This window comes from Triticum aestivum, chromosome 3A (genome assembly GCF_018294505.1).
Source record: "Triticum aestivum cultivar Chinese Spring chromosome 3A, IWGSC CS RefSeq v2.1, whole genome shotgun sequence".
Taxonomy (NCBI): domain Eukaryota; kingdom Viridiplantae; phylum Streptophyta; class Magnoliopsida; order Poales; family Poaceae; genus Triticum; species Triticum aestivum.
Window position 1 is genome coordinate 520867375 of NC_057800.1, and position 13661 is coordinate 520881035.

General features: G+C 45.7%; 2 protein-coding genes across 2 annotated transcripts; one reads left to right on the forward strand and one right to left on the reverse strand.

Annotated features, from left to right (window-relative positions):
• Positions 1-2215: 2215 nt before the first annotated feature.
• Positions 2216-7294, forward strand: LOC123061989 (NADPH-dependent diflavin oxidoreductase 1). Its single transcript, XM_044485284.1, has 12 exons — positions 2216-2519; positions 2600-2677; positions 2770-2874; positions 3264-3355; positions 3492-3673; positions 3766-3854; positions 4779-4853; positions 4942-5052; positions 5401-5535; positions 5676-5795; positions 5951-6167; positions 6329-7294. Exons 1-12 carry the CDS (start codon positions 2340-2342, stop codon positions 6847-6849), a joined length of 1905 nt encoding a protein of 634 aa, XP_044341219.1. The 5' UTR covers positions 2216-2339; the 3' UTR covers positions 6850-7294.
• A 3415-nt stretch (positions 7295-10709) lies between these two features.
• Positions 10710-13440, reverse strand: LOC123061990 (BURP domain-containing protein 3). The gene is made up of 3 exons (XM_044485285.1): positions 13194-13440; positions 12456-12570; positions 10710-12370 (listed from the first exon to the last, which is right to left on the reverse strand). The coding sequence occupies exons 1-3, from the start codon at positions 13233-13235 to the stop codon at positions 11007-11009; spliced, it is 1521 nt and encodes a 506-aa protein (XP_044341220.1). The 5' UTR covers positions 13236-13440; the 3' UTR covers positions 10710-11006.
• Positions 13441-13661: the final 221 nt, after the last annotated feature.

The window sequence follows — 13661 nt, forward strand, 5'->3', positions numbered from 1 at the left end:
TGTGAATATGTGAAAGAGAAGACACTCGATGCGGAGAGGGAGTTGTGCAAACGTGCACGCTCAAAGCCGGGAGAGAGAGAGAGAGAGAGAGAGAGAGAGAGAGAGAGAGAGAGAGAGAGAGAGAGAGAGAGAGAGAGCAGTGTGAGCAGTATGAGCATGCAACCATATCCCAACTAACAAAATTGGTTCAACCGCCCCGTCCGTCCCTGTAAAATGCATATGCATGGCGGAACCTTGCCGAATACTGTCCCCGTAAAAGAAGAGTAGCACCCCAATCGATCCACGTAGTACCCGTAAACTACGTAGTATAACGAAACGTTGAAAATGACAAGTTCACGACGCTAATCTTTCCGTTTACTTTCGAGCACACAAGGTTACACTGATTTGTTTTTAGATCCTTACTCTCACCATCGATGTCATGTACTGTATAAACTGTCTGTACTGTTCTTCTACTTTGAGTATGCGGGTACACCGGTATTTCCATGGCTCAGTGGTTAGGCATGCAGCCGTGTAATTAACCTGGGCATCCGGCTCTGTTTCACGACTCATGTTGCATAGGTACCGTACCCTTTATTTTTTACGAGGATTGTAATTTCTAGTATTTGTATTTGAAAGGATACGTGCATCCCTAATTGATATTGAGGTTGAAGAGAAATGAAATTCTCTCATAAAAATCTCTGTGTGCTTCGTGTAGTCACCGGCGGCGTTGTTATCCTCGATGTATCGGTTAGGTTCTAGATGTGGGATCGAAGCTGGCACCCACTTCGCGTGTGGTCGGGGGAGGGTGTTTGTTTCTTGTCATTGAGATGGATATGATTGTCAACATCAGTAACAATGGTGCTTGAGGAACCCCTTGTTATGCCTTCACGCGGGAACATGGTGACCAGGATGTTATTCCCTACAGGTCCATTGATCTGTCGTTGTTCGCTCGCTCTCTACACATTTTCGATCTCTTTTTTTCCTTTTCTTTTCTTTTCTTTTTGTTTTTTACGTTTTTCTCTAGTTTTTTTGTTTGGTTTTCTTATTCCTTCTCTGTTTTTTGTTTTTTTCGTTGTTATACTTCATTTTTCTTTGGTTTCTCTTTGTTTCTTTCATGGTTTTTACCGGTTTGTGTTTCTTTCTCATTTTCCCTCTGTCTTCGGATTTTGTTTCTTTCTTTGTTTTCATTTTTTTGTTTTTTTATCGGTTTTTGCTATTTTCCATAAATTTTCCATTTATAGTTTTTTATTGTATTTTTTGTTTATTATTTTTTTATTTTTATCTTATCTTTTGGTTTCCATTCTACATTTTTCGTATCTGTCAATATTTTCTTTCTAATATATGTTTAACATTTTTCAAATACAATTTTTTAGGTCATATTTTTCTATACACATATTTAGCATTTTTTTAATTCTTGATTAACATTTTGCAAATATAGGATCTTTTTTTAACAAAACGGTAAACATTTTTACACACATTAAAAAATATTCAGATGCTTGATTATTTTTTTCAAATACAGGATTAAAATTTTTCTCTACATATTTAACATTTTTCAAATACTTGATTAGTATTTTTGAAATACAATATTAATAGTTTTTAGTATGTGATCAACATTTTCCTATATACATTAAGTTTTTCAAATGTTTGATTAACATTTTTAGAATATAACTTTAACATTTTAAAATACAATACAAGATTATTTTTTCTTAATACATGGTCAAATTTTTTTCTATACACATTAGAAAATTGTGAAATGCTTGATTCACATTTTTAGAATACAATTTTAACATTTTTAAATACAAATATACAATACAAGATTATTTTTTCTTAATGCATGGTCAACATTTTTTCTATACACATTAGAAAATTGTGAAATGATTGATTCACATTTTTCAAGTACTTATTTTAACATTTTTCAAATGTTTGATTAATTTTTTTTAAATACATGATCATATTTTTTCACACACATTGTATATTTTTTGTATACATTTTCTGTATACATGAGAACATTTAACATTTTTCAAATACTTGGTTAAAATTGTTTAAAATTGTTTTATGTAAAATGTTTTTTGTGTTATATTTATTTAGAATACTTGGAAGTATAAAAGAAGTAAAAAATTGAATTCTTGCAAAAAAAAGAAGTAAAAAATTGAAAAACGTGAAAATTAACCAAGTAACGAGGCTTCCGTAGGTCTCGCGGTAAGCGAGATAGGGGGCGCTCTCGAAAATCTGGTTTGACGCGAGAAGCTGGCCGCCGGCAGGCCGCGGAAGAGTCGGGAAGTTGGCGGCCGTGGTCCGTGGAGCACTCCCGAAGGGCCCCTGAAGCCAAACCAAACTCCACGCATAACCTTTTCTGACTCATGGGGCCCTCTCCGTCGCCGCCGCAGCCGCCACCGCCGCTTCCGGCGACCGGCCGCCTCCTCGTGCTCTACGCGTCGCAGACCGGCAACGCCATGGACGCCGCCGAACGTGTTGGGCGCGAGGCCGAGCGCGGTGGCTGCCCGGCCGTCGACGTCCTCTCCATGGACAGCTTTGACCCCGTAAGCTCCTAACCCTAGAAAACTCACCCCGCAACCCTTCCATCTGAGGTCATCTGAAGCCTTCTTCTTTCTCTGTGCAGAGTTGCTTGCCGGGCGAAATGTCCGTGGTGTTCGTCGTGTCCACCACGGGGCAGGGCGATCCCCCGGATTCCATGAAGGTAAGGGAAATTGAGAATACATTTTTGTTTGCAAGTTTGTCAATTTTGGTTTGTTAATTGAGCATTTTTACATTGGGTTTCGCATGTGACAGGGGTTTTGGAGATACCTTCTTAAGAAGGACCTTGGTGCCAGGTGGCTGGAAGGGCTCCGTTTTGCCGTATTTGGGCTCGGCGATTCGGGCTACCAGAAGTACAATGTTAGTCTTCTGATGACAAGGATATTGTAGCTTGCTATTTTGCTTTTTAAGATAATGATGATGTGCCGTGATTTGTTAAAATTATCTGTAGTTCACTGTTTTCGGGGATTTAACTTAATTATGAATAGAAGTAGAACACTCGTTTGCGCCATGTAAGAAACGGATATGAAAAACTGTACATGACGGCTATGTGTTCTGAACTGGCATTTGCTGCATGCTAAACCATGCTCATTTCTCATTGCTACTTTGCTGCATGCTGTATGCTGCATGTTCTAAACAGTAGTAGTAGGTTTTGCCCTTTGTTGCTCATGCATCATGACTTCTGTTTCTTAAAATCTTACTGGCTTCTTGTCTCTGTTTTCCTGCTCACTGTTGCATACACACTGCAGTTACCTGCAAAGAAGATCGATAGAAGGCTTTTACAACTTGGTGCAGAAATAATCATAGAGATAGGCTTGGGAGATGACCAACACCCTTCAGGGTATGATGATATTCATTTGCATGTTTTGGGGAAGTCTAATGTCATATTTTGCTGGTTATCTAAATCTTAAGCATTATTTTTTCGTATTAGAAATAAATTTCTCAAAGTCACCTGAGATTATTTTGTTGTATGTCAGATATGAAGGAGCTCTAGATCCTTGGTTGCTGTCTTTGTGGGAATCGCTGAATAAAGCAAATCCGTCACTTCTACCAAGAATAACTGATATCATTAATCCTAATTTGAATTATTTGGGGGATTCAAAGATCGAAGTCATATATTACTCTTGCAATGATACCCCTCCAGATTCCATTGTTTCAGGTCTGAGCTGTCGTCAATCATTCTAATGTTAGCGATAACCTGTAAACAGTTGTATAATGTCTCTTCTAAAGATTCTGTCATTTTTTCATCAGACTCCAAGAAATTAATCAAGAGAGCACGCTTAATGTCCCCTGCTCTGAAGTTCCATAGTGATGGAGAGCCACAATACATGTTAAAGATGGCACGTTCTGTACCCTCTCCAAGTGTTTAACAGTTTATACCCATTTTTATTTTACTTTTATCGCCCATTTATGGTTGGTTATTTCAGGTTCAGATGATCTAGCAGTTCTAAATATTAGCACACATTCATCTCTAGGGAATCTTCTTTAGTTACATATAAAACTATCCCCTTCTTGTGTCATTACTGAATATAGTATTTGCTCCTGGGAATAACACTATTTAAAGGGTTTGAACTTACTTGTATAAAGTAGACTTCGTCAGCTATAATTTAATTGGGTATTTTGGAGTTTTAACTCTCCTGAACTTACACTGAATTAGTATTTATGTATGCATAAGACTGGAGTAGATTTCCTGTTGGCTGGCAAGGCACCTTATGCTGGATTTAGCTTATTTGACCATTTATATTTTCAGTGGGCAGTGTTCACCATAGACAAGCTCTTTTTTGTGGGGAAAAAAGAGTGGACACTGGACAACAGTCGACCATACACAATTTTTTTCTTTTTCATTACCATAGGAAAGCTCTGATTGCAAAGGCAAGCTCTATAGCACTAGTTGATGCCCTGTTGTTCCGTAGACACTTAAACTGTCCATTCGCTGCGAGAAGCTTGCCACTAACTGTGCATGCCAAGCTCAAGTTGCAGTTCTATGTCATGAACGTGATGCTCCTTTGCTCAGGAGGTTCGGCTTGCACGGGGAGATATTTACCATGCTAAAAAAGTCGAACCTTATTAAACAAGAGTAATGAATAATCTATGGGTGGTAGTATGATAAACAACAGACTGGGGATAGTTATGGTTCATTGTGGGGATGCTCCTCCTGTTCTGTGAGTATATAATAGGTTGTTGATGTAAAAATTGTTGTAATTTAGTCGATCCATCTTTATTCTTTTAGTTCATGTCACTGATGATCCTGCTTACCTTTTTAGGTAACAAATCAGCGTTTGACTAAGGAGGATTATGAGAAAGATGTGCGCCACTTTGAATTGGAAGATCCATCTTCAGTGCGTTCTTTGTTCCATATGATGTTAGCTCACAGTCATCTTGTTAATGTGAAGAGGTTGTAAGATTGTTTATTTTTTGCCATGTTAGGGGATCAGCTATCAAGTTGGCGATGCGTTAGAAATTCTACCAAGTCAGAATCCATCAGCTGTTAATGCTTTCATTGAACGCTGTAACTTGGATCCAGATTGTTACATAACGGTAGGTTGATCTGTTTTGTTTTATCTGCTTGATTTAGTTTCTTGTACGTTTGTGTTTCCTCCGGCACTGACTTAACTTCCTTTAGTATCTCGGTCCATAGTAGTATCTGTCTGCGCATTGTTTGTTGCAAAATTAAATACAACTGCTTTAACTGGGTCATTGCTTTTGTAGCAAGTTATGGTTTATATTTCCTACATCCTTTTTCTTTCTTTCTCGAATACATGATTATTAAGTTTATCAATAAAGGGGAGAAAACTAGAGATACTTGTGCCTTTTTATATCTTATCAACTAGTCAACCTGTTGCAGTTATTTAGCTAACTAAAAAAGAGACTATTTTGTTTGCCCAGATTAGAGCAAAGGGAGGGGATGAAGTTCCCAACGGTTCACTTCTGAATGGCTCGATGGGTCGCATCAAGTTAAGCACCTTTGTTGCTTTGACAATGGATGTTGCATCAGCTTCCCCTCGTCGGTATTTCTTTGAGGCAAGAACAGCTACCCTGAATGCTTTATCCCATGCACTTCCTTTCTAGCTGTTGATAGCTAATGGATGCCAGTGATATCCTGATTTATATGGCTAATGAGTCATCTTTGATGTTCACACAACTTCAATTTTCTGTTGTAGATCATGAGCCATTTTGCAACAGCTGAACATGAAAAGGAAAGGCTTCAGTATTTTGCTTCTCCTGAAGGTAGAGATGACCTCTACCAGTACAATCAAAAGGAGAGTCGGACTGTTCTAGAAGTAAGTTATGTCTTAACTGGAGATTTTCTATATGCCGTTCTTGCAATACAAAAAATTAGTGTGTGCAAGTTATACCATTTATATGACAATAGGCCATTGTCTTTGGAATTTTTTTCATGGTTGAACCGTGAGATATGGTTTTGTGCTACTTTTAGGTACTGGAGGATTTTCCCTCGGTGCACATGCCTTTTGAATGGCTGGTGCAACTAACTCCTCCATTGAAGAAACGGGCCTTTTCCATATCATCATCGCCATTAGTACATCCAAATCAGATACACTTGACTGTTAGTATTGTATCATGGCTTACTCCTTTCAAGAGGACAAGGCAGGGTCTCTGCTCCACATGGCTGGCAGGTCTCAGTCCAAATGAAGGTATGCATTGTTTCTTTCCTTCTGTTCTTTTCCTGGATGTCACTGCTCCTGCTCCTGCTGTAATAACATTTACTTTCACTTTAACTTAGTACATGTACCCATTCACCCTGAAGAAAAAAAAAACATTGACCTCTCTTAATTGTCACTTTGTTTATGTGCAGAAAATCTTATACCATGTTGGGTACACAAAGGATCCCTGCCTCCTCCCAAGCCATCGATTCCTCTTGTACTTATTGGACCAGGAACAGGATGTGCACCATTTCGAGCATTTGTGGAGGAAAGGGCTGCACAGAGTGCGAGAGAATCAACAGCTCCCATTCTGTTCTTTTTTGGCTGTAGAAATGAAGACAACGATTTTCTGTACAAGGACTTCTGGTTGAAGCATGCCCAGGACAAGGGAGTGCTGTCCCTGAAAGAGGGCGGTGGTTTCTTTGTTGCCTTTTCCAGGGATCAGCCTCAAAAGGTCTATGTACAACATAAGATAAAGGAGCAGAGTGCAAGAGTGTGGAACATATTATGCTCTGGGGCTGCAATATACGTTGCAGGGTCTTCTACCAAAATGCCTGCTGATGTTACAGCTGCACTAGAAGAAGTTATCCGCCAAAAAGGTGGTGAGGCTGCTTCAGGATGGCTCAGGAAACTGGAAAGGGCTGGTAAATTTAACATTGAAACGTGGTCGTGATTTTTCAGTCAAACAGGGCAAGAAAGTATGTGCGAACAATCTATCGTGCTCCGCAGTTATTTATGGGGTAGCAATTCAGCGTAGATCAAAGATTTCAAGAAAGTAGATGTATATCTGCACATAAATACAGATAAACAATCATTTATTCTTCGACAGTAAAAATCACAAGGGAAATCAAACACATCCCCTGTTTCACTGTTGTATCTGTATTCGGGATGATGTAGGTTTGGTTCAAAGATGAAGAGTGGTGACTTAATTTTATGAAGTGGGATGAAAACAAGTGAAATCAGGTGAGAGCAGTAGTTGCTGTATTTGACGTGGTTTTAATTTGTGACACTCTGTTCAATTTGTTGACCTTATGATGTAGGAGTATTATCTAATCTGTACTCAATGGCCAGTCTTGAATATTTACTATGACGCCCTATGATCATTCAGGATTTCCGTTTGAAGAGTTAAACTTGCAGTATCATTCGAGACAGGCTGAATGCCCGTTCAGCCATCTGCATATATGTTTGTCCTTGGTTCTTCTGTCTTTGTTTTCCTTGGTATTAATTTCTTACACCTTTAGGCCTCCTTTGGTTTGGAGGAATTTCATAGGAATTTTAGAGGATAGGATTCTTATAGGATTTTTTCCTTTAGAGCCCTTTGTTTCATAGGAATAGATTCCTATTCCTACATAGGATTGGTTCCTATCCTTCACATTTCATAGAAAAATAAAAATAAGCCTAGACTCAATGGAAAAATTCCTTTGGTGTCAACCAAATGACATCTTGTTTCCTATTTCTACTCATAGGATTTGAGATACATGCCATCTCATTTTCTACAAAATTTCTATTTCTATGATAATCCTATCCTATGAACCAAAAGAGGCCTTAACCTTTTCTTCTCATAATTGCTTTCCTGGCTGTGGCCATGGAATAGGGTGAGATAACCTTGAATAAACCGGTGGCATCTTGATTGTCTGGTTCGTTGGCGAGATCTATTTCAGCTCTACAGACGAGTCTTAGAGCATCTTCAACAGGCGCGCTAAACAGGCGCAGCGTCGTAAATACTCACTTTAGCGCACGCAACCCGGCGGATGGCTCCAGCGGGCGCGCAATAACCGCGCGCGTGGTATAAGCAGTTGGGCACGCGGCAGGAAGCGGTACCCCGCGCGGTGTATTTGCAGCCTCCGCTTCCGCGCGCAGCACACTTGCTCGCTCTGTCTTCTCCCGCTCCAAAGCCCCGCGCGCGCCGGCGCCGGCGACCTGCACCCATGGACGCACGCGCCGGCACCCCGCTCACTCCGTCCTATAGCCGCGACCCCCCCCCCCCCCCCCGCCCCCGCCGTCGCCGCCGCCGCAAACCCTAGCCCCAGTGGCGTTGGCCTCGCCTCCGTCGGAGCTCCTCCGACCATCGGCCTCGCGCGCGGCCTCTTCATGCCGCCGCGGATGACCTCGGCGGCGGGTGGCGTCGCGCCGGCGCCGGCCCGAGCCGCCGCCCCCTCCTCCTCAAAGCTCCCCAATGCGGCGCCGCCAAAGAAGGGCAAGACATCGGCAAAGAAAAACAAGGCGGCGGACGGCTCCGGCACCTCCAAAGCGAGGAGGAAGAAGCTTGCGGGGCGTGCGACGAGCGCGGCGGCTGCCGAAGCGCCGGCGAGCTCACTCGTTGAGCCGGCGGCCGGCGCGCACAACATGTTCGACGAAATGCCTCCAAGGTAAAAAATTCTAACTTTTCATTTTTTTGTTATTTTTTGAATGCATTCACATATAGATAGCTTATTTGCATTGTGCAAAAAAATTTGTAGTCTTAATGATGATGCATACATGTCCACGATGGGTGTTGGCTCCAACAATTCGCATTGGTCTCAAACCAATGACATGCATTTCGAAAACCATGAGTTCGAGGTGGGCGAGGAGGGTGAGGGCATTGTCGACGCACCGAAAGGAAGAGCGGGCAATTACAGCAACGCCGATGACATCTTACTATGCAATACTTGATTGCAAGTGTCGAGGGATCCATCTGTTGGAGGTGATCAAAGTAGAGATGATTATTGGCTTCGGATGAAGGAACACTTTGATGTTCGCAATGTGAGTGGAATTAACCGCTTCGGCCGATCACTTAGGTCCCGGTGGTCGACAATCAACTCGGATTGTCAAAGGTGGACGGCCTGTCAAAAGGCGGTTGACACGTTGCACCCAAGTGGCACAAATGATGACGATAGAGTAAGTGGCATTTCATACATGTTCATCTACTTGTTGGTGGTGCTAACTTGTTTTGTTTTCATGTAGTACAACATTGCGCAAAACTTGTTCAAAGAAGAGGAGAGGAAAACCAAGAAGGGGAAGATCAAGAAAGGAAGGGTATTTGGTTTGCCTCATTGCTATGAAGTGTTGAAGGATGATGAGAAATGGAAGAAGCGTGAAGATTTGGATGATTTGCATTTGAGCAACAAACGAAAGCGAACAATTAAGTTGGATGATGATGATGATGAGGAGGATGATGCATCAAGTGATGACGGCAAGAGAAGCCCCACACCCAACTCGGTTTCATACTCGAAGCCAAAGCGACCGGATGGGTGCAAGAAAGACAAAACCGAAAAGAAAAAGAGGAAAGGAGATGATGAGCTCAAAAATGCTATGGAAGCAATTGTGAAGGCAAGAAAAGAAGCCAACAAGGTGAGGAAAATGACAAGGAACCAAGATGCCGCGGCCGAGGAGAGGAGGTTGGCGGCCGAGGAGAGGAGGGTGGCGGCCGAGGAGAGAAAGGTGGCTTTGGAGGAGAGGAAGGTGAGCAATGAGGAGCGTACTAAATTGTTGGAATAGGAGAAGCACTTGTTCTTCTTGGACACATCTAACCTCAATGTGGCGCAAATGGAGTATGTCAATCTAGCCCGTGAAGAAGTCTTGATCCAAAAAAGAGCCATGGTTCGTGCAATGGGTGGCGGTGGTATCGGCGCCATGGGTGGCGGTGGCTTCGGCGCCATGGGTGGCATGGGTGGCTTGGGTGGCTTTGGAGCTCCCGCCGACGCTATGGCCACCATGGGAGGCATGAGTTTTGCTTCTCTCATGGGAGGCATGGTGCACCTCCGGCCGCCATGGGCAGAATGTCTTTCAATGTGCCTCCTCGCACACATTCCCATGAAGATGCCGTTGAAGATCTTGCCAACACCGTCGGAGCTTCACGTGATGCGGTGCGCGATGAAGAGAGGGAGGAAGATTCATCTTCGGAGGCGGAAGGATCGTCTTCCGAAGATGAGGACGAGGACGAAGACGAGGACGAGGAATGATGTGTCTTTCATTTGTGTATTGAACTTGATTTGCATTTTAAACTTGGTTGGATGAACTTGTGGGCATGATTTTAAACTTGTGGGCATGAACTTTTTTTCATCAACTTGTTTGTGTGAAATTTTGTGTTGAAAATGTTCATCATTTTGTGTTGAAAATGCCATATGCAATGCACTGGCGAGTCGCGCGCGCTGCATTTTTGCGCGCTGCTGGAGCGGCGCGCGCGCTGCATTTCAGCGCGGCTGCTGGAGCGGGCACTGCGCGCCGCGCCAAACCAGACGATGCGCGCGCGGTAAATCTGTTTTTTGCGCGCCGCGCGTCCGGCGCCTGTTGGAGATGCTCTTAGGGCCTGCTTGGTACCGCTCTGCTCTACAACTCCGGTAACGGAGTTGGTGGAGCTGCAGTTCAAAACGACGAAGTTGCAATTTTCCTATTCCAGGATTCGAGGGTTATTACTGAACAGGGCCTTAGTTGGCGCCTTCCATATTTGAATTCCCATGCTCTGTCTGGTTAAGTTGACGATCAAGAGAAGTTTTTCTTACATCATTGATCGATTTTGAAATGGAGAAATAGCATAGATCGACGATGACGAAAGAAGGGTAAATAAGTACCAGTATGTTTATTGCATCAACGTGCTAAACTATACAGCAAACAGCCCACACTCCGTACAAGCTGGCGATACTGGCAACGCCATCCAAATACAATAGGCAACAACAACGGAAATGTATGCCAGGATGCAAGATACCATATACTCATAAAGTCATAATATAGGACACAGCAGCGTCTGCAGAAGCTAGAACGTAAACGAACGCAGGCATCATCCAAATTCAAATAGCAAAGCACTGAACTGTATGGTGCTTACGAACGAACGGCACAGATCCGGGGGCTTCTTCAGCCGCTGCGGGTCCAGACGACGTGGTCCTGCGGCAGGAAGTGGCACACCGGCGCCCCGCCGGGCTTCACCTTGAGCACCTGGAACGCGACGTGCCTCGGGTTCCAGCCGGCCGTGTTGGCGTGGCACACCGCCACGGCCTCCACCGCCGTGCCGTCCTTGCCGACCATCGACACCGTGTACGCCCTCGTCGCCCGCGTCAGGTGGCACGCGAACACGGCGTACGCGTACGGCTCCGCGTGGCAGGCCACCAGCTGATCGGCCCCCGCCGCGCGCCTCACGCCGGCCATGGTGTACTCCTGCTCCGGCGACCCCTCCTTCCCGACCACCGTGGAGGCGGCCCTCACGTGGCTGGTCCCCAGGCTGGACGTGGCGAAGTCCACCATGGACTCCAGCGACGTGGCGCACGACTTCTTCTCCCCCTTGGCTGCCGTCGCCTCGCACTCGCGCAGCGTCTGCTTCATCTCCGCCGCCTCGGCGGAGTCCGGCGCCACCGAGAAGCGGCTGAGGATCTCGGGGACCTTCTCCGACGAGAACGGGATGGCGTCGGCCTCGCTTCTCGGCAGGAACTTCTCGCCGGCGCCCGGGGTGGCCATGAAATGGACCTTCATCTTCTTCCCGGCGTGCAGATCCTTCTCCAGGAAGAAGAGCGCGGCGCTGGGGTCGTCGTGCAGCTGCGTCTCCGTCGCGGCGTAGTTGTATATGAAAGGCGAGACGTTGACGTGGACAGGCTTGCCCCGGGGTTTGCCGCCTGGCTTGCCGTAGCCAGGCCTGACGTTGACGCCGACGCCGCCCTTCCCGACGCCGACCGTGGTGCCGCCTGGCTTACCGTAGCCGGGCTTGACGTTGGCTCCGACGCCGCCCTTCCCGACGCCAACGGTGGTGCCGGTGCCACCAGGCTTGCCGTATGCAGGCTTCACGTTAACGCCGACGCCACCTTTCCCGACGCCGACGGTGGTGCCGCCGCCAGGCTTCACGTTCACGCCGACGCCTCCCTTCCCTACTCCGACCGTGGTGCCGCCGGGCTTGCCGTAGCCAGGCTTGACGTTGACGCCCACGCCGCCTTTGCCAACGCCGACCGTCGTGCCGCTGGGCTTGCCGCTGCCAGGTTTGACGTTGACGTCCACGCCGCCCTTGCCAACGCCCACGGTTGTGCCCCCGGGCTTGCCGTAGGCAGGCTTGACGTTGACACCCACGCCGCCCTTGCCGACGCCGACCGTAGTCCCGCCGGGCTTGGCGCTGCCAGGCTTGACGTTGACGCCGACGCCACCCTTGCCAACATCGACCGTCGTGCCGCCGGGCATCCCATGACCCGCGTCGACATGGACACCGCCCCAGCCGACGTTCACCGACGTGCCTCCGGCTGTGGAAAGCAGGGAGAGGCGGAGAAGGGTCAATGCTTTCCCGTGTACCGAAGCTGTTTGCTTAAGAGATGTAGAGTAGTATACCTTGATTGTTTAGGAGTTGAGAGAGGGAGCTTGGCATAGGGGTGTTGGGAAGAGCAGACTTCCAGTATTGCTCCGGAGCACGAGCTGCATGGGCATGGCTTCCTACCGACGCAATCTGCATGCAAATTATATGGTCAGTTTCGACGGAGTATTTGAGATCATCAGCGATTAACACTTTGATGAAAAAAATTGCTCCTCTCATGATGTATACACATAATAGTGTACTGTCACTCTCGAACCTTGATCCCTTTGCTCTATCACGGGACTGGTAGAAACATATACCAGCTTAACAAATCTAGCAAAATCACAGTAGCCTACAGGTTGAACACCTTGTATATGTCACACATAAAGCTTTTGATTTTCACGTAATCGACTTTTTAGCACATAGTACTAGCTTAATAGGAACGAGATTGCTAAATCTCAGTCGAGGCATAGCACATAGCACACTATTATTTTGGGTATTCTTCTTCATGTAAACACCATTTTATACTCTTTAAATTAGTATAAATCGCTATGTTGTTCTTTTCCTTTTTTTCAGATGTAGAGCACCATATGTTTTGGTTGCTACTCGAATAAGCATGGAACTAGCTAGGAAGAACAATAGAGCAGAGCAATATGCCTCCCACGAGAAGTAGAGTAGGAGAAATGAAGAACACAACCACGTCTACATGCAGGTGTGTTGGAGATGATGAATAAATTAGGGACGGAAAACGAAGGGCATGGTAGTGAGGAACTGACCAGTAGAAAGCCAAGGATGCCGGCGGCGACGAGCCTATCCATGGAGGGCACCAATGAGGAAACTGACGACAGCTCGCAATGTGAGGATGATCTGCTCACTTGGAACTGCCACAAAGAGGAGATGTGTCCTTGTACCGAGCACGAACGCCGATATTTATAGAACCAGGTCAGAGAGTAGATGTAGGTGGTTGCGGGGAATTAATTTGCACAGCTCGATCTATTAACTGCCCCGACGCAAGCAATGCACCACTCCTACAGTGGAGGAGTGTAGCAGCAATGCATCACTGAGTCGCCGCCGGGTGCAGGTACGTAAAATACGTAAGTACAGTACGGTGCAGAACTGGCTGTACGCCGGCCATACGTACGTAGCCAGAGTTGCACCTGCCCTGCATACGAAAAACGACGTGGTCGATGGAGTCGATCAACCGTCCCCGCCTCGCGCGCGCGATGGGATTGAATGTCGGTCGC